We start from the raw sequence: 20685 nt of genomic DNA on the forward strand, positions 1-20685 counted from the left end.
ATCACATTAAGTTTAAAAAAAAAAAAAAAAGCCACTTTATCCTAAAATAGACAATGCTCTGTGTCACAATCCAGAATTGTCTTAGGGAACGTCTCACAATTCTATGAGGCAGCTTCTTTTACTTTCTACAGCAGAGGAATCATCTGTGAGTTCACTGCTCACGGTACGTCTCCTCGTGGAAAGCAGCTGGAAGGAGCCTAGAACCACAGCTGTGTACCTGAAGACTGCTGCTCTCTAGCTGGCCTAAGGGTCTTGAACTACAGCAAAAGCATTCCTCAGTGACGGTTACTGAAAGGCCAGGAGGTCAACAGAGCCACCCTCGGCACACTGGTCCCTGCACTCCGAGAATCCCTGCCCTCTCCAACCTCGCCGAGGGGCTTGACTTGATTAATTTCGCCTTCATGTTCCATATCACAGTTTGTGTACAGGCAAAATTTCAGTTAGATAAAAAAAAGATAATGTATGGGGAGAAGACAGAAAGTGCAAAGGCAAAGATTTCCTTAGGAATCTATGATTTAAAGAGAAGGCAGAACGCTGAGTTTTTCCAGGTGGATTGGAAAGAGGGCCAGTTTAACCATCGTAGCCTATGGCAATGGTCCTAAACTAATCCTACAGAGGCCCCCTTCCTGGGTAAATTCCAAGAGCTATGTGAGTGAATGAGTAAGTGTTTGGTGTGTGTTTTTGTATACATAGTGTTCTCACTAAGGAGGAACTCTGGCTAATTCTATAATGTGCCTCATAATCATTTATCTATGCTTCCTTCAACGCAGCAAATGCTTCTGACACATTTTAGGTGTACCCAGCACGGTGATTGGGTATATAAAGAATAATGACATATGTGCCTTGTTTTTAAGGAATTTGGTCCAGTGAGGGAAACAGATACATAAAGAGAAAATTACAAAACAGTGTAAGTACTAACAAAGGTAATTTTAACATACAGAGGAGTGAAGCTATTAATGTTATTGGAACAGACCAAGATATATATCAGGAAGGCTTCAGAGAGGAGGTGGTGTTTGAAAGCATCTTAAAGAGTAAGAATTCACCAGCAGGTATGAGTGTAAAAGCATTCCAGGCTGGAGCATCAGTATGATTAAAAGCACAGCTTTATAGAGAATACAGTAGGTTTAGGGAATAAAAAAATAAAAAATAAAAAACTTGCTATGGCTTGGACTTATAGAAAAAAATAGGGAGACTACTAAGAGATGAAGTTACAAAAATAAGTAGGGGCCAGATTGCTAAATACCCCTGAATGTCAAGCCAAGAATTCTTTAAGGTAATTAAGTAGAATAGTGACATGAACAAATATATTCTAGAAGAGGTCAAAATAAAAACTTAATGAGAAATTACCACTGAATAGACTCAATGATTACTAATGAATTGACAATAAAGAACAGAGAAAAATAAGGTGAATAAATACCTTTTCACAAGCCCATGACAAGTTACATTTTGCTAGAATGTGATACATGCAAAATGTTGGCACAAAAGAGTCTCTTCTGGGATCTAGTTCTGGAAACGGCAGAATAGTTTACATCAGACTAAGCCTCAAACAGATAATAATTACAAACTCTGGAAAAAATGTGAAAAAGCAACCATTTGAGGTCACTTGAGATCTACTAAAATTAAGAAACTGGAGAGGATTAAATCCTAGAAAGAAGGGAATTTCACTGAGTGAGATCCCTGTTTTCATAGCTTTTCCATGAAGACACTCCCCAGCCTGCCTAGCATCTCCATAGTATCTTCTGACACATTAATCCAATTAATGCTGGCCTTCTGCTTTCATTCTAGCTATTCCACAAGTTCAACGGGATCAGCAGGTAATTTAACGGCCTTCTCGCACACAAATTAACGTTCTTAATAGAGAAAGATAATAGAAACCAGGGTTTCTACCATTTATAATCCACAATGTATAATACATTAAAAAATGACTGACTGTTCAAACAACCAGGAAAATGTGACCCAGAAACACACAAACAAAAAGAGGTCAGCAGAAAGAGAAACTGAGATGACTCAAAGTGTAATGAGTAAACAAGGTCTTTAAAGTTACCATTATAAATACGTTCAAGGACGTAAAGGAAAAGATTGGCATAATGAATGTATAGAAGGGGGAAAGTTCAGCATAGAAATAAAAAAATGGAAATTCGAGAACTGAAAAGTATGTTTGAGATGAAAATTCACTGAATAGCATTCACAGAGGTTTGGAGTGCAGACTAAAGTGTCAGTGAACTTGAAAAGACATCAGAAGAAATTATGAATAGTCTCAAAAACATTAAGAAATAAAGCTGAAAAAGTAAACACTCAACAATATGTAGAACACTATTTAGTGTCCTAAAATATGTGTAACTAGAGTTCCAGAAAAAGACACATAACTGAAAATATTTGAAGAAAAACTGGCTAAAAATTACCTGAATTGGGTGAGAAACATGAATTTATATGTTCAAGACATTCAGATAAATGCAGGCATTATGGATACAAAGAAGACCATACCTGACAATGGTCAAAGTCATGAAACCGAAGATAAAAGGAAAGTTCCAAAGAAAAAGGACCCGTTACATACAAAGCAACAATTATACAAATGATAGCTGATTAGAAACAATAAAAACTAGAAGACTACAGAACACTTTTAGAATGCTGAAAGAAGAAAAAAAATACATCGATTCGGAATTTTATCCAGTAAACATGTTTCAAAATGAATGTGAAATACATTTTCAAATAAATAAAAGCTAAGAGCATTTATGACCTGCTGACCCATACCAAAAAAGATATTCAAGGAAATTATTCAAGATGAAGAGAAATAACATCTGATAAAACTTGTATATAAAAAAAAAATAAGGGAAGAGCATCAAAATGATACATATGTGACTAAATTTTAAAAAACTTTTTTCTTCTCTGTAATTCATTAATAGCTAATTATTTAGTGTTTTTAAAAGATAAAGAAATATTTAATATAAAACATTTTATTGTAGGATTTATAATATATGAAAAGGTAAAATATGTGAAAACAAAAGCATATTAGCACAAGGGACAAGGGTAGTAAAGGAACTTAAATTGTTAAGAGTTACTTTATTTTATGAGAAATGGTATAATGTTAACTGTAAGGATACTTAATTAAAGATGTATAGTGATCACCAGAAAATACAACTGAAAAAAAAAATACAAAGAGGTATAGCTAAAATGTCAGTGGAGTAATTCAAATGGAAGACCAAAAAAGAGGATTTTAAGGGAGACAGTAAAAGGGTCAGTGGTTATGTCTGGGGAAGAGAGAGATGAATATATCGAACACAGAGGAATTTTAGGGCAGTGAAAATACTCTGTATGATACCATAATAATGAATATATGTTGTTATGCATTTGTCCAACCCCATAGAGTGTACAACACCAAGAGTGAACCCTAATGTAAACTATGAACTTTAGGTGATTATGACCTGTCTAGGTAAGTTCGTCAATGGTAACAAATGGACCACTCTGGTGGAGGATGTTGATAATGAGAGAGGCTGTGTACACTTGTGGCAGGGAATATATGTGAACCTTAAACTGCTCTAAAAAATATAGTCTTTAATAATAACGACAACAGCCCTGGCCGGTTTGGCTCAGCGGTTAGAGCGTCGGCCTGCGGTCCTGAGAGACCCGGGTTCGGTTCCCGCTAAGGGCGCGTACCTCGGTTGCAGTTTGTCCCCGGCCCTGGTCGGTCGTGCGGGTGGCAGCCACTCGATGTGTCCCTTTCACATTGATGTTTCTCTCTCTCTCTCTGTTCCTCTCTCTCCCTCCCACTCTTCCTGAACAAAAAATGGAAAAATGTCCTCGGGTGAGGATAAAAAAAAATAATAATAATAATAACGACAACAATAGTGATAAAAATAAAACGATTCAATTAAACCAAAGGAAGGAAAGGAAAAACAGAAGGCCAAAAACTAGGGGAACAAATAGAAAACAAATAACAAGTGGTAAAACTTGTAAGTCCATCAAATTCAATAATTGCATTAAATATAAATAAATTAAATAATGCAATTCAAATCAGAGATTTTCAAAATGGATATAGAAATAAATGAAATAGAAAACAGACACAACAAAGACAATTTACAAATCGAAGGGTTAGTAATTTGAAAGATCAATAAAATTGATAAACCTTTAGTAAGACTGTTTAACAGATACAGAAAACAAAAATACCAAGATTTGTATTGAAAAAGAGGATTTCACTATAGCTACTATGCACATTAAAAGAATAATTAGGAAGTGTTATGAATACCTTAATACCAATAAACTTGACAACTTAGACAAAATGAACAAATTCCTTGAAAGGTACAAACTACTAAATTGCACTCCAGAATAAATAGAAAATACTCTTATAGCTAATAAAGAAATTAGATTTATAATCAGTGGTGTTCCCACAAAGAAATTCCAGGCCCAAATGGATTCAGTGGCAATTCTTTCTAAACACTAATGTAACACTTAAGGAAATAAGAATAATAATCTTAAGCTAAGAAAGTAAGAGGAAGAAAAACTACTTCTAAATTCATATTATAAGACAATAATCATACCTGGACAGGGATTTGAACATATATGCAAAAATTCTTGATAAAATAGCAAAATAAATCCAGCAGTATGTAAAATGGATAATAAATCAAAACCAACTAGAATATATCGCAAGAATATAAGTGAATTTAGCGATATTGTTATATATAATAAGAATAAAGAAATTATTTCTACATACTTAGAAATAAATTTGACCAAAATAATTTTCAAGACCTACGTGCTGAAAACAATACATTTGTGAGTTAAATTAAAGACCTATGGAAATGGAATGATTACACCATGAGATCAGAAGACTCAATATTATTAAGATGTGAATTCTTTCAACTTTGATTTATAGAGTCAACTCAATCTCAATAAAAACTCTCAAAAGACTTTTTTTAGAAATTAGCAAGTTGACTTAAAAAAATTTATATAAAAAATAAAGTAGTAAGAATAGCCAAAATAAACTTAAAGAAAGTTCAAGAATTCAAACTACCTTATTTTAAGACTTATAGTTACAAAAAAAAAAAAAAAAAAAAAAAGGATTCTGAGACATTTTAAAAATGAGAGTAATAAGAACAGTGTGGTGTTGGTGAGGCACAAACCAGTAGATCAGTGACTCAGAACTGAGAGTCCAGAACTAAACCCTCACATGTATCGTCAACTTTCAGTAAAATCCTAGGGTATTACAGTGGGAAGTGGTAGTTTTTTCAACAGATAGTGCTAGAAAAAGTAGATAAATATGTGGAAAAAGTAAACCTTCATCTCTCATCACATACTACACTCAACAATTATTTCGAGATGAATTATAACAAATCCAAAAGCAACAAAGGTAACACTCCTCAAGGAATATATAGGAGAATATCTTACTGACCTTGGAATAGCAAAGATTCATAGAATGGCATATAAAGCACTAAATATACAAGAAAAATGACAAATTGAATTTTATCAAAATTAAGACTCTCCTTATCAAGTCATTGTTAAAAAAACAAATGTCAAAGCACAGAATGGAAAAAGATATTCACAAGGCGCATATCTAACAAAACCTTGTATCAAGAATTTATAAAGAGCTTCAGAAAAGCAAAAACCAAAAGTAAACAATCTAATTTAAAAATGGGTAAAAGACTTGAACAAACACTTTACAAAAGAAGATATAGTTATAACCAATGCGCACATGAAATAGAAATCCAAATTATTAGTCATCAGAAAAATGCAACAGTGATATACCATTTCCCACCTGCTAAATGGCTTACTACATTAAATATTGATAGATGTATAGAGCAACTAGAACTCTAATATATTGGTGGTAGAAGTGCAAATTGGCATAACCATTTTGGAAAACAGTTTGGCAGTTTGTTTTTGGTACGTGTCCCCAGCAGGAACCAAACCTGGACTCTGGTCCGCAGGCCAACGCTCCAACCCTCCAACTGCTGAGCCAAACCGGCCAGGGCAGCAGTTTATTATGAAAAAAAAAAAAAATACACCCAGTAACTCTATTCCTATACTCCTAGGTACTCACCCAAAACAAATGAAAACTTTTTTTCAGAAATAGATGTATATAAGAACATTTATATTAGTTTTATTCATAATAACCAAATATGGAAAATAACTGGAGAATAAACAAATTGTGGTATATCCATATCATGGAACAGTAGTCAAAATAAAACTGTTTTAACTTTCAGTTATAAAAAGAAATAATAAAATAATGAAAGTAAAACAGAAAAACAAACAAAAGTGATCTTTTCAGAAAGGTTCTTTCTCTGTGGATCTGAGTGTATGGCCTATTCAGATAATTGTGAATTCAAAAAGATGGTCTCTTTTTCCAAAAAGAATTATGAAACAAAAGAATTAGTAAGCAAAAAGGCTTACTAGTGAAAAGAGACATGAATATATACCATCGGATTGCTTGACAATCACAATATTTTAGATTATATCAGTCTATCAGTAGAATCATTTATTTTTTTCTTGCAGGATTTTGGAAAGAGTTTGATATATTTGATAGGCCCTTTTTGGGGTTAATAGATAATAAACGATAGAGAGTACACAAAAAACAAAAATGTAGAAGATGAAGGAATTTTAGAAAGGGGCATGAACAACTAGGAAAGAAGGGTACTGATATTATGCCGGTCAGAATGTTTCACCATGTGTATCCCACCAACTCTGTCTCAGTCTTGCAGAGGTCTAATCGTGGTTGTAGACATGGCTGACAGCTCTTGTCTGTGATTATGGAACTTCTGCGAACTTCGCATTCCTCTTCCTGCTAGAATGTGAACTTACTTCCAATACAAGAAGGCTGCTTGGAATTCAAATTTGATTTCTTCTTGTTAAAAAAACAAACAAACAAACCCAAACAATCAATTTAGTTATCCTAGTGATTTACTTGACAGAAAAATACAATTCATGTTTGAACAAGAGCCTTGATCATTAGGGAAATGATGTGTTCATCGTCTGAGAAGAAGGGATGACGGGGTGAAAAGTATGGTTTGTTCTGTATGCCTTTTATAAAAGATTAGCTAGATAGGTTAGCAAAGAATGAGCTACTGATGGGTGTCATGATTTAAAGAAGGCAAATGCAAAGTATGGATGGCATAGTTCTTCTGAGCTAGAGGTTGGTGAAAGAATAGAAACCAGTGGTGTAGAAACAAAAGATAAATTATCTAGGCTACTTTGATTAAAGTGTTAATTCTTCATTTGTCCAACGTAGGAGCAAAATTTGCAAATTTTAACTTCCTTTTTTTATCCTAAAGTTCTTTAATCCCACTAAAAACAAATATCCTACTTACCTCAATTACTAAACTTATCTACACCAAGAAATTCACTGGATAAATTAGGTAGATAGAAAGAAAGAAAGGAAGAAAACACATAAGAAAGAATTCCATTAGGCACTTCGGAAACAGACATGTCACTCATCAGAGTACCAAAGTAATTCTGTAAAGAGCAATTTATCGTTTGGACTACACTAGACCAGAGGGCGGTTTACAGGCTAGAAACACTAGGTGTGCTCAGAAACTCTGTGCTACATGCCGTTGAGTCAGCTCCGACTCCTGGCGACCCTGTGAATGAGCGATGTCCACAGTGTCCTGTCCTCCACAGCCCTGCTCAACCCCTATAGATTCATGCCTATGGCTTTTTTTATAGTCAATCTCTGTCATATTTGGCCTCCCTCTTTTCCTGCTGCCTTCTATTTTCCCCGCATTGTTGTCTCTTCCAGAGAACCCTGCCTTCTCGTGTGCCCAAAGTAGGACAGCTTCAGTGTTGTCATTTTTTTTAACATATAATCATATTTACAAAATACTTTTAGTAAAAACATTATCTTCTTAGTCCTCTTTATAATCCTTTGAAATGGGCAGGAGGGTAGATATATTTGCCCCGTTTTATAAAGGAAGAAACCAAGGCTCAGAGAGTTATGTTACTTTCTCCTGAGATAACCAGCAGCTAAAATACTGCTACTAAGCAGCAGAGCCTGTCTAGAACCTCCGTCTAATATTCAGTCTGGTGCATTTCTCCCACACTAACGCTACCCGAGCTACCATTCGGTGATCTGAAATAAGTCTGAGTTTCAAAGCCCACTGTTCCTTGGCTGGAACATTGCTTTCCCCCTGTAAGGACACCATTTCCCTGCACAGCTAAGCACATTAGAGGAGCGCATTACCAGTTATGAAGTTCATGCCACTATCTAATTGGTCACTGAAATACTGCCCCACCAAAGATGCAACAGCATGCAAAGAAAGCACTAAGGACTGAAGTTGTAGCCGGGACTAAAACGATGCTAAATTAATGCATTCCTTGCCTGCAGGATTATGAGCAAGTGTTATTGTGAATAAAGCTTCTATTTTTTTCTATTGGAAACTCCATTCTCTTAAAAGATCAACAAGAAGAACCAAAAGGGAATTCCCGAAGGTCAGCTCTAAGGAAACATAAACCTCTAATTCAATAACTCTGCTACTGCTCTGAAAAAGGGGCTTTATTATTGCAACATCCATATGGAGCCAATTGGACATTAATGACTAATCAATCCCTCCCCTTTCTATTCTACTTAAAGTGTCACAAACCATGTTTAGATTAGCCCATTTCCTGCTTCGGATTGCTCAAGATGTCTTTTGTTCTTTCAGGACCAGCCCGATGGAGGCAGCTTAAACAAACACACGACCAGAGTGGCGCAGGAGTTATAGAGTGCCATATGTGAGTGAACAAAGGGGCCATACTAAAGCCTTTTGTGGTATTTGTTAATGTTTTTCATCTGAGCTTAAAAAGGCTTAATGACTTTGTGGTGAGCTGATGCATGGGGCTCGTGGCTTTGCAAAATGAAGGAAATTCTAACCAGGGATATACCAGTCTGTGTGTTCAAGAGTCTCTTGCTTTCAGTTTGGGTGCCCGTGTTTACTTAAAAAAAAAATTCTCAAGTTATATTTGCTTTACACAGATAGCTAAACAGAGCCCTTTACCTTGTTTCAACTAGAGGATCCAAGGGCAATGGGGATAACTTGTGTGATTCTTTATTTTAATGACCTGAAAGTAACAGAGAATATCAAATATTCCACATACTACCTATTTGGTATTTGTACCCCCAGGAGGAAGGCTCACAAGCTGTCGGACCAGGCAAAAAAGGCAGCATTTACGCTTGAACCAGAAACAACCGTGGATGAAATGAGACAACAATAGGTCTGGCTCCCTAAGTTTTCAGAGAACCAGGCTCAGATTCAAGTCGATTCCCTTGGAGAACACGGAGGCTGGTGAAAAGCTGGTAGACTAAATAATTCATGTTGCTCAGCAGCTACTGACTTCATCCAACTCGATACACTACCATAGACTCTACATGAAATTAAGACGCGCAAACCAAGATGAAGCAGATCTCAGCATTAGTCGACAAAGATACCACGAAATCCACCCTCTTGTTCCCATGCGTATCTCATCCATGGCCTTAGCCTCACTGCCCCTGCTGGGCTGACTAACCTTCTAGCTGAGAATCTTACTTCCAGCTTTGAGTCCCCGGTCCCCACTTAAATACCTCTTTCTAATTTCAGCAAGAGGGATGCATCACACATGTAATTCTGACCACACCACTCCCATATTTAAGTCTTCAGTGGCTCCCAAAGGTTAAGTCCAAACTTCCTGGTGTGGTACACCAAGCTCTCCACACCTGTTCTTTACCTGTGTCTCCAGTTCCATCTCTGGCTACTCTACTTGCAATATTTGTGGCTTAATAATACTTAAACTACTTCTAGTTCTCCACACAATGTGTTGTTTCATACCAAGAATTTGTGCTCTCCCCTCTTCCTGTCCTCCTTGCAATCACGCATTCAATCACTCGCCACAGAAATCTCCTCCAGGCAGTCGGACCTAGTTTTGCAGGTTGGGCTAAGTATTTTAGGCCCCCACAGCACTCTGTGACTCTGTACCTTAACATTTACTATACTTTATCCAAATTACCAACTGAATGTGCCTACCTTCTTCGCTAGACTGTGCACCCCAAAAGGCAGGGGCCACATTGCGTCACAATCATAACTGCTTCCCCAGGGTCTGGTACACGCTGGCAGAAGGTAAGTATTCAAATGTCACAGTAGAAAGCAATGGACATCTTTGACAGTAAGCCTTTAAGAGGGAGACTCTGATGTCTACATGTTACATTAGAACCTAGGAATTTCTGAAATCAGATTTTGTATAAATCCGATTTTATTTCTTTCTTTAAAATGTATCTTTATTGTTGAAAGTATTACAGATATTCCCCTTCTTTCCCCATTGACCTCATATACCCCAGTCCAGGCCATTTTTTTTCTTATATTCTGTTCAATACCTTGCCTATTTAAAACCCTACTTAAAGTGACTTTGATGGGAAATTGTACCACAGCTGTTTGGATTCAGAGATCATTGGTTCTAATCCTACTTCTTTTATTGGCTTGCTATACTACCCAATTCTGAAATCCCAGCCTTGCTAATTCTGAGGAAATCTTGCAAAGATGGTAAGGCAAGTCTGAGCTTTGTTGGAAACATTAAATCTGAAAGTTACTGTAATGCTGTGGGGGGGGGTGTCAATATATACAACTGAAGCATGTATTCAAACAGGCACATGATAGACCTTCCCTAGACAGCAGAGTCATTATGAAATGGCTAAAACATGCTCATGGAATCAGAGAATTTTAATGTAAGAGGAAAATTAAAGACCATCTCATCCACACTCCTGAAACTGGGGTTTAAAGAAGCTAACTTGCCCATCTCACAGTTAAATGGCAGAAATCCCAAAAAACACAAGTGTAACTCCCCAAGTTCAAAGTGATTTTTTTTTTATCCTCACCCGAGGACATTTTTGCATTTATCTTCAAATAGAGCGGGAGGGAGAGAGGGAGGAAGAGAGGGAGAGAAACATCGATGTGAGAGAGACACATCAACTGGTTGCCATCCACATGACTCCAACCAGGACCGGGGACAAACTGCAACTGAGGTACGTGCCCTTAGTGGGAACCAAACCCAGGACTCTGGTCCGTGGGCCAATGCTTTAACCACTGAGCCAAACCGGCCAGGGCCAAAGTGAATTTTTTAAATGGTCACCTGAAACGTCTCAGTGGCATCAGACTTAGCATAAGAATTAATTTAATGGTCTCTTTTCATTTCATTTCATTTCTTCTAGGGAATCTGCCTTTGATTAGAATGAGAGATACAGATCATGGGTGCAGCAAAAACAAATTTCTTATTAGGTTGGGATATGCAAATAGATGATATAACAAGGAAATGGTTCAAGGATTTGGGGGTAATCAACTCAATTTTATGATCCACCAAAGCTTTTTTCCCTGAGACTCTGGTGTAAGTATTTGAAAGGTACCTAATGGTTTGAAAGATAAAAAAAAAAAAAAAAAAATTTACAAATTTCTACTTCTCATTGATTTTTTTTCTACTTTTTAATGAAAAGCAACAGGGAAAAGCTACTCCAACAAAGGCCACTAACTCCATCAGCCCATCTTGGGGGAAAATGGGAGTCAGTGTGTCTCAGATACTATGTAGTTAGAAAGATCTAGGTTTGAACTGCAGACTGGATATTCCCTAAGTCACCTTGGGTAAATTATCTCCCTTCTCTAAACTGTAGTTTTTATCTCCTTATAAAAGAGAGCTAATAATTTCTACTTGGCAGGATCCTTGTGAGAATTAAATGGGAATGTAAATTTCCTAGCACGGTGATTAGAACCCAATCGCCACTCACTAAACAGTAATTGCCATTAGAAATAGTAGCAATAGTAATGGCAAGAGAAGTCATAGAATGTCTGTTCCAGTACCAAGAACATAGCAGGTGGTTAACTTACACGTATCTGCTCCCTTCTAGTCCTTCTGCATACCTGGGTGATGCGTCCTACACTGCAGAGTCCTGTTCGTTCGGGTGATTAGAAAACGAACCCACAAGTTAACTGGGGAGTGCGATTTACTACTTAATAGAGCCCCCTTTTCTGCCCAAAAGTAAAAATATATTTCAAAAGGATCTCTATGAATCAGAACTAAAACGCATTGAATATGCATAAGACCCAACCAAGAAAGACCATCTCACATCTCCCCCTTTCTACATGTGGGAACTGGAACCAGCGGAAGACCATTATCTTGTAAATGTATGGGTCAGTTTTTAAGAAGGACTCATTGGAATAACTAACAAAGGATTAGGATTATTGACTATGAGACAGCAACAAATGAACGCAAGGAAGTTTTAGGGGCGGTTGACTGTTTTTCTGTCTCTGCACTAACACTTCCACTCCTCTGCGGTGTGAAGTAAGTAGCAGTACCCTTTTTTATTTTGTCCTATACAGGCTCAACCTTCCCAGTGAATGGTGAGCTTATATTGAAAGCAGCATGCAGTGATTTCCCTGCCATGTAAGTGTATATACACACATATTTACATACACATATATATAAACCAGTAAGCTGAAATGTGTATTTTTAGTATAAATTTTTAAATGGTTGAATATATTGAAATTCTTATAAAATTCTCTGTTTATATTAAGTTTCAGTTCTGAGCTGCTTTTACAGCCCACTCCTAAATGCAACAGTCTACAGTATAATGCAAATGCAAATGGGTTCTTGACATTTTGGAATAAGTTAGAAGCACAGTTATCAGAACTTGAAAAGAAGGGGGTGGGGAGGTTGGTCTCAAGTCCAACCCTGACCTTAAGCAGAGAACCGAAAGAGCACTCAAAACTGGCACGAGGCTCTTTAAACCCCACCAACCTAAGGTTGGGCTGATTCTACAGCTTGCAGATGGGAAGTGGGGGGGCTCTTGCTGCCAAGGAAGGAGGATTCTGGGACAGGGAGCTAGACAAGGTCCATACCTCCAAAGCTGTGCAGCCAGTGCAAACATGGAGATGAACAGCTACCGGCTGGGGTTTATTTTCACATGTTGGTATGTGAAGCAGACGTACATCCTGCCGAGGAAGCATGAACTGATTTTACAGCACCACTGGAAACAAACACTGGCTGCTCCTGTCTTGGATCTAAGGTGGTGTTACCATTTTGTCACCCAATTGCTATAGCAAGATGGGGAAGTACTTCTGTATGATTCAGCAATGACACAGACAAGCATTTCTTCTCCAGGGTAGAGGATATTCAGTCAGAAAATAGATGGTTGCGTGTTTGTGCATGCGTGTGTGTGCGTGTGTGCCTGTGTGTATGTGTGTGTGGTAAGTGTATACACTGTCATTGACACGCCTTCACAGAAGAGAGTTCAACGAAAAACCAGCGGCTGGGCAGGGCTAGCTTCCTCACTAAGAGAGCCTGGGTCTTTGATTAGGCTTTCTAGCTTAAGCAACTCTGAGAAGCAAATTGAGTTCCCTTTATGAAGTATTAGGGGATGGAGTCATACAAGAATCTTGACATTTCACGTGCCTGCCCCATCAGGACTATCCATCACTTGGAGGATTCAATGGAAATTGTTTTCTACCAACATTAAAAGTTATTTGGGAGCTTTTAAGACACAGCAAATATATATCTTTAAGAGAAGTTTATTTGCTTGTTTAAGAGAGCTGCACTTTATATGTAGTGCTGATATAAACTTGTGCCCCGGATCCTCTAAAACTGTTTATATCCACAGTAAAATACATTTTTGTGATGCTCATACAACAGAGTTAGTCCAGAGCCAAGGGCTTTGGGAACGTTGCTTATCTCCCAGCCTGTATGGCCGTTACTTAGTCTTCACCATGTCATGGGCCTCCCTGGCTACCCATTCCGGCCTCAGCCCCGGCCTGCTGGTTCCATAGAGACTGCTTGGCCTATTCATTTTTCTGACATGGATGAGAACACTCACTTAGGCAGTTGTAACAGCCAGACACAAAGCCCTGTAGCGCAGCTCTGGCTAGTGCTCGCTTCTGACTTACCTGGGTCTTTTCATATGTCCCATTTCCCATCTCTTATTCCTGGTATACATGCTAGTACTCAGATACCTTCTTGGGCAAAGGCAGCTCACTGCTGGCATATTTCTATATTAATTTCATTTATTTAAAAGATGGTGTGGTCTTTAATTAATACTTGTTTCATTCTAATTGACTTAAAGGTAAATGATTTCAATTACCGGAAATAAAATAAGAGTTATAGAAGACTATCAGCTAGAAATCACCTAAACCAACTTCCTCACCTACAGATGAGAAAATTCAGAGAAAGAGACTTGCTTAGGGTAAAACAACTAGAATTTAAGTCTCCTCATCCTTGAGCAAATATCTGAAGGGGTGTCATGTGGAAAATGGTAATTTCTATTATTCTGGAAACCAGAAGTCAGACGAGAAACAATGGGTAAGAGTTACAAGGAAGCAGAGGCAAATTTGGGCTATAAGTAAGAAAGAATTAATCATTAATCATTAGTATTAGAATAAGCTTCTCATGAAGTAGTCCATTTCCTGTCATTGGACTGGTAGAGGCATTTGAACACAAATAAGATGAACACTAGTCAGGAATATAAGAAGGGATTTCTTGGCTGGAATTAAAACTTTAATGACATCTCTCCTTAACTGCAATTCTGAGAATCTAATTGTTGCAGAGTGAGGCACTGTATTCTGGTGGGCTTGAGCTAATAATGACCTTTTCGTTGCAAAGTACAGTCATTGTAGCCTTTAACTCCCACCCCAGATTGTACTGTAGCCTCTGCTGCCTTCAATGAGCTGTGTACCATCGAGTCCATCTCCCTTCCTACCAGGAGCAAGGGTCCAGGGAAGGGAAAGGGAATGAAAAAAGCTTCAGAGAGTTCCCAGAGGATGGATCAAAGGGTAAGCTGGATTTGTAAGAGAAGATATTCATATTAAATAGTACATTTTTAAGGAGAAGTTGCAGTCTCTGGTATTTGTCTATAAACAGAGAGCTTAAGTTGACGATAACAAAGTTGTTCTGAAATATAAAACTTAGAAGCAATCAGAAGTTCACCCCCAAAAAATGAAGCTTTCAGAAAGGTTAAGGCCATCTTGGCTGGGATCCAATTCACAAATTCAGTGCAAATCTATAAAACCCTTCTAAGCAAATCTGAGACTCTGAGAGCAACAGTTCTAAAAGTGGCTATTCTTGGTACACACATCCATTTCCATTCAAATCAATGCAAGTTTGTAATACATGGAAGACAACACATCATTTCAGTTCCAACCCGGGGTCCAAACGTCTGGCCAGTGACGGCCTCTTTCAGAGCCAACACTGCACTATTCTCATCAGAAGGAGGCGCAGCCTCCCTCTGAGGCTGGGACACAGTAATTGAATTTGAGAATTAAAGTGTTACAAGAATGTTTTCTTATCTAAACTTTTCTGCAAAGCAAAAGAAAGAAAAAAAAAAAGTATCCCTCTAGAGACCCCAGGTGTGGGGGCAGGGGAGGGAGGGTGATGAGAAGAGTATGAAAAGGAAGGTAAGCCACAATCAACGTTGGGGGAGGGGAGAGTGAGGGAAGTGGGGGCATCTGTGAGAGGTATTGGGAAAATGCTACTGAAGCGATCTTCTCATCAAGAAGACAAGATCAGGGGACTTGAACACCTGATGCAGCAAGTGGCACATACACACTCTCCAAGGTGCTGATCTCCTCTTTTATTTCTCTGAAAAAATCTGCATAAAGTTACTGTGGAAAGACCACCTTTTTTTTTTTTTTTTTCATTATGTTTTTATTGATTTTTTAGAGAAAGAAGAAGGGAGAGAGAGAAAGAGAGATTTAGAAGCATCCATGTGAGAGAGAGAGAAATATTGATCAGCTGCCTCCTGCCCGCCCCCTACTGGGATTGAGCCCACAATCTGGGCACGTGCCCTGACTGGGAATTAAACCTGGACCTCTTGGTCCATAGGATGACGCTCAGTCCACTGAGCCACACCTTTCTTATCAGAAACATACTCTGTGTTTTATGAAGACCTTAATAACAATCTTGGATTTGGAAGGGACCTTAGAGATAACAGAATTCAACATACCTCTTTTAAAACATAAAAAAAACTGAAACTCAGAGGAATTAGTCCCGTTTGCCATCATTCGGCAAAAGAGCTTTCATCCAAATCTGCCAATAACCAGACCGGAGCCCTTTCTACTGTACTTTGCAACCCTGGAATTAGAAGAGTTGGGATAGGAATTGCATTCCTGCCTAAGGAGAACAAGGAGAGGGAAGCTTCCATAGAAAAAAGTCCATAAAAAGTTAAATAGCTGTTTGTTATTCTTAATACATGGTGACAGAGTCAACTAAGTCCTCTCTTCCTTGCATGCCCTATGTAAGAACTAACAAATTGTGTGTGCTCAATACATAGGAAGCCTTCAACTGCTTCAAAGAATAACAAGACCTTAAACGTGTTTCCTAAGCCCCTAGCACCAATGAATTTGTAGTTTTATAAATATCACGGTGAACAAGAAATGCTGTCTTGTCATATTCAAGCCAAATAACAGCTGGACTTTAAAAATAAAATTTTGAAGGCATTTGCCTTTTATATTTTTAATTTCTGTTTTCCCAGCTTATCGCTTTGTCATTTGATTTTGATGAGTGGTTAATACACATGCACAGCTGCCTGTTTTGGTGACCTTTCCCTTGCCGCTTCCATGCTCGGAGCTATGGAGCAGGTCTACAAGTTGCTTACTAAGGGATACTGGCCCTTTCAGGACTGGCAGACATTTGCCATGGAAGCCCGGCTGGAACAGGGCCTGGTCTCCTAGGCTGGCTGACGTCAGTCACCTCAGAAGCCCCACAAGAGGATGGGGTAGAAGGAGAGGGAGGACGCAGCCCCTTGAGACTGCTGTTCTGTGTTATTCCCAATAGCCAAGACGTGGAAAAGAACTTAAGTGTACATTGACAGATGAATGGATAAAGAAAATGTGATACAGATACAGTGGAATGTTATTTATCCATTAAAAGAAAGAAAGAAAGAAAATCCCGCCATTTGCAGCAATGTGATGGACCTTGAAGGCATTATGTGAAGTCAAATAAGTCAGACAGAAAAAGGGTAAATACTGCCTGATCTCACTTACATGTGGAATAGAAAAAGGCCAAATGCATAAAAGGGCTGGGGGTGGGAAAAGTGGGTAGATATTGGTCAAAGGTTACAAACTCCCAGTTGTAAGATGAATAACCTCTGGGGATCTAATGTACAGTCTGGTGACTACAGTTAACAATTTTGTATTCTACCTTTGAAAGTTATTAAGGGAGTAGATCTTAAATTTTCTCACCAAAAATTATATAATTATGTTAGGTAATAGATGTGTAGGCTAACCTTACTGTGGTAATCGTTTTCCATTATATACACATACAAACCCATCACGGTGTACACCTTAAATTTCCACAGCGTTATAAATCAATGATATCTCAATAAAGCTTAAGAAAATGAACTTGTTCTGTTCCAAAGCCAGAGGACACAGGGACATGAGCACGTAAGGACTGTGAGGCGATGACATCTGGGCTGCAGCCACAAACCACCTGCCATCCGGCTTACCTAAGTAGCTTTCCCTCTGAATCTCCGTGGGCACAAAGAAGTCTTGATCTGCTTAGGACTTTTCTCAATGATAATTATGTCTGTTTGTCTGTCTGTCTGTCTGTCTGTATGCATTTTCCTTTTAATCGTGTTTACTTCCCTAGACTTTAAGCTCTAAGAGGCCAGGAACATCCTTTGGTCCATCCAGTGTCTAGTTCAGGGACTGGCATACAGCAGGCACTCCAGACATGCTCGTTTGTTTGCTTGTTTGCTCGCATTTTAAGGCCACAAACGGACAGAAGGAGTTAATAAATGTTTGAGTTATTCTGTCCCTTCAGTCCCCTCTTACTCCTCCTGCAAGGAGAAAGGAGCAAGTGGAGCACGCATTCTGTGTACCTGTTATCTACTTGGACTTTAATGTGAACTGTGACTCCAGCAGGCTTGGCAATCAGCTCACACTTGAACAGATGCCAGGAAATATCCTGAAGTCAGCAGAGGCTGCTACCCATCCCAGCGGTCCTCACAGAGGCACTGTGCTTCTGTTGGTATTAGAGCCTGTAACCTGACTCCATTCATGAACTCACAGTCCCCCAAAACACATGAGGGCTCAATGGCAACTCTGGGCAAGCTCCTGAAGGGAGGTTTGCACACGCTCCTTAAGCCCCTGGGTCACTATAGCCCTTCTACTATTACACTCATCAGGCACTGCGGCCGTGTGTGACAGTGGCACGAGGGTGGTGTGCGTGACTCGCTACACTTAAGGGAGAGGAAATGGGCCATTCTGAGGAAGGACACACAGAGTTTCTTCAGAAAATAAAGGCACTACATACATATACCTCGGTGTAGACAGGGCCTGCAGCACAGCACAGTATTTAAGACCTCGCCTGGGTACTGGAGCCAGGCTGCCTGGCATCGACTATCAGTCTGCACTTACTAGCTGTGTGGCCTGTGGCAAGTTACTTAGTGGCTCTCAGCCTTCATCTTCTCATCTATAAAATGGAAAAAATAATAATACCTTTTTTACAGAGGTTTAAATTTAAAAAATGTGTGTGAAGCCCTGGCCATTGTGGCTCATCCCATGCACCAAAGGGTCGCCGGTTTGAATCCTGGTTTGGGCACATGCCCAGGTTTTGGGCTCGATCCCCAGTATGGGGCGTGCAGGACGCAGCCTATTGATGTTCCTCTCTCACACTGATGTTTCTCTTTCTCCCTCTCCCTTCCCTCTTTCTAAAATCAATTAAAGCACATTTTTTAAAAAGTGTGTGTGAAAAATGTAGGACATTCTCTGGCATATTGATAAATGTTTGCCCCCTCCCACCAAAAAAACCCCACAAAAAACCATAATCAGGAATTTTGTTTGAATTGAGACAATCTGGTATTGAATGGAATTTCCAAAGATATTTCTATACAATGTGCTTTTCTATAATTAAGTTTTCCATTTTTTCTTTCATAATGGTTAATAACTCTGACCATAATTTTTAACTTACCTAGAACACAATATCAACTAGATTATTAATATTGCTAAGAGGTAACTTACTATATTTATACCCATTGTACGGTTAAAAAATAAAGAAGGATAAATGACAGATTAAGAACACTCTGTTAAGACAAGGGTGAGGATAGAACTCTAACTCGTAGTCTACTGAAAAAACAGACTGAATACTTCAAAGTGATGAAAAATATTATTTCATTGTGTACAGTCAAAGACAGTACAGTCTTACTACCAAACTCAGAAGGGCCAGACCCGAACACTGGCTCCCAGGTCAAGGACCCTCAGTCCTCAGCAGAGAAAAGCCTGCACTTCTAAGCGCCTACAAACATGCGGGGGTCCCTGTGTTCTTGGCACACGGTGTTCACAGGACACGGTGAGCATATTTCTGGTTGTGAGTCCTCTTTCTCCCTCCTGCTCCTCTTCCTCCTCCTCCTCCTCTTCTCTTCTCTATTCCCCCACTCCCCACACACACACATACCAATCGGAGTTTATTTTAATACCTTGTCCCCAGGATTATCACTAAACATTAGTGTCTCCTACTGGTATGAAAACCTGCCTTTGGAACCCTCTGCAGTGCTTCCCGGCGTCTGACACCGCTCATGTCTCTGCGCTCGTGCCCGTTTCCGGAGTGCCTGGGACAGCCACCGCGAGCCGCACCCGTTCAGATGCTGCTACGACATGTCTTCGTGTATTTTTGAGGGATTGGGTCCTGGGAGAAATACTGCCGGTAACGGATAATAGAAAGAGTCTCCCTCTGAAGCTAGAGGACTGTAGCTGGGACCCAGGATAAGGGAAGTATTGTGTTACTCTGCAGAGAACAAATTAATCTTCCCTGACTGCTGGGTGGGGGAGAGTCTGCCAAAGGAACAACTAACGAGGAAACCAGTCCCTACTCTGTGATGACACAGTAAATAACCAGGCAACATTACTACTAAAGTGCTGACCTAACTCATAAATTGCACCCAGCCCCTGGGGAGCAATTTCTGCTGGCTTGATGCTTATGCATTTAAAACGAACGGAAGGGAAGAGGAGTGGACAGGCACTGACAGCGCTGTGGGTAAACACCCTGCGAGGGAAGCGGGTCTGTCCATCCAGACTTTCCAAGGACTCCAGTCATGGTTGTCACCCAGACCCAAGTCATTATTAACTTTATGCCAAATCTGCTCAAACCATCATTTGGGTCCCAAAATGGCTTAATTGCCCCAAGGGAATCACTTGAATTGAGGTTAAAAAAATCCTCCTTTGTATGTTTGTCCTTTTTTTAAAAAAACAGGAAGATAGTCAAGTGAATGAAAGAATTCTGTTGTTCATTGGAATGCTTTATTTTAAAGCGAAATGGCACCTTGAAGTACTTGGATTGCCGTGTGTCCAGTAATGTAAGATCTAGCTGCATCTCAAAGTCCCCAACTATAACATACAATGATAACATTTCCTCTGCTTTGCCAAGGAAACCAAGCTGGAACTCCCAAGAAGGAGCATCAGGACCCTATGTCTAACTTAGACACACCTTCAGAAACACCCAGAGCAGCAGGAAAGAGCTACGGAAGAGCCACTCACCCTCTGCATCTTCTGGCCGAGTAAGATCGATGACACCCGGGCCCAGCTTTCCATCTTCACTTGACTTGCCTGTTAACTGGGGCCCCAAATTCTCAAAGCGCGTTCTTTCCTAGAGGAAAGAATAATCAGAGTCTTATTCTAGCTTCCAGAGCAGCCACATTTTCCTCCCGGTTTCTATCTTGTTTAACAGGCAAAACTTGGATTTACAAACATCATTTCTGTTCATCTTAGGCTCAGAACGTCTTTCCGGAAG

General features: G+C 39.3%; 1 protein-coding gene across 34 annotated transcripts in view; it reads right to left on the minus strand.

The window, feature by feature from the left end:
• The window catches only part of SOX6 (SRY-box transcription factor 6), a 509394-nt gene that overhangs the window by 20415 nt on the left and 468294 nt on the right, over window positions 1–20685 (minus strand). For 27 of the 34 annotated variants that reach the window (XM_036260192.1, XM_036260193.1, XM_036260194.1 and 24 more), the window contains one exon: window positions 20433–20541. In XM_036260192.1, the coding sequence (XP_036116085.1) occupies window positions 20433–20541 (109 nt within the window). Of the gene's footprint in view, window positions 1–1417; window positions 1507–11777; window positions 11864–18328; window positions 18373–19531; window positions 19585–19620; window positions 19650–20432; window positions 20542–20685 lie in introns of those variants that run through there. The other 7 variants (XM_036260213.1, XM_036260208.1, XM_036260215.1 and 4 more) reach the window with 6 other exon arrangements.

Source organism: Molossus molossus, unplaced genomic scaffold (genome assembly GCF_014108415.1).
Source record: "Molossus molossus isolate mMolMol1 unplaced genomic scaffold, mMolMol1.p scaffold_m16_p_13, whole genome shotgun sequence".
In the NCBI taxonomy this organism is placed as follows: domain Eukaryota; kingdom Metazoa; phylum Chordata; class Mammalia; order Chiroptera; family Molossidae; genus Molossus; species Molossus molossus.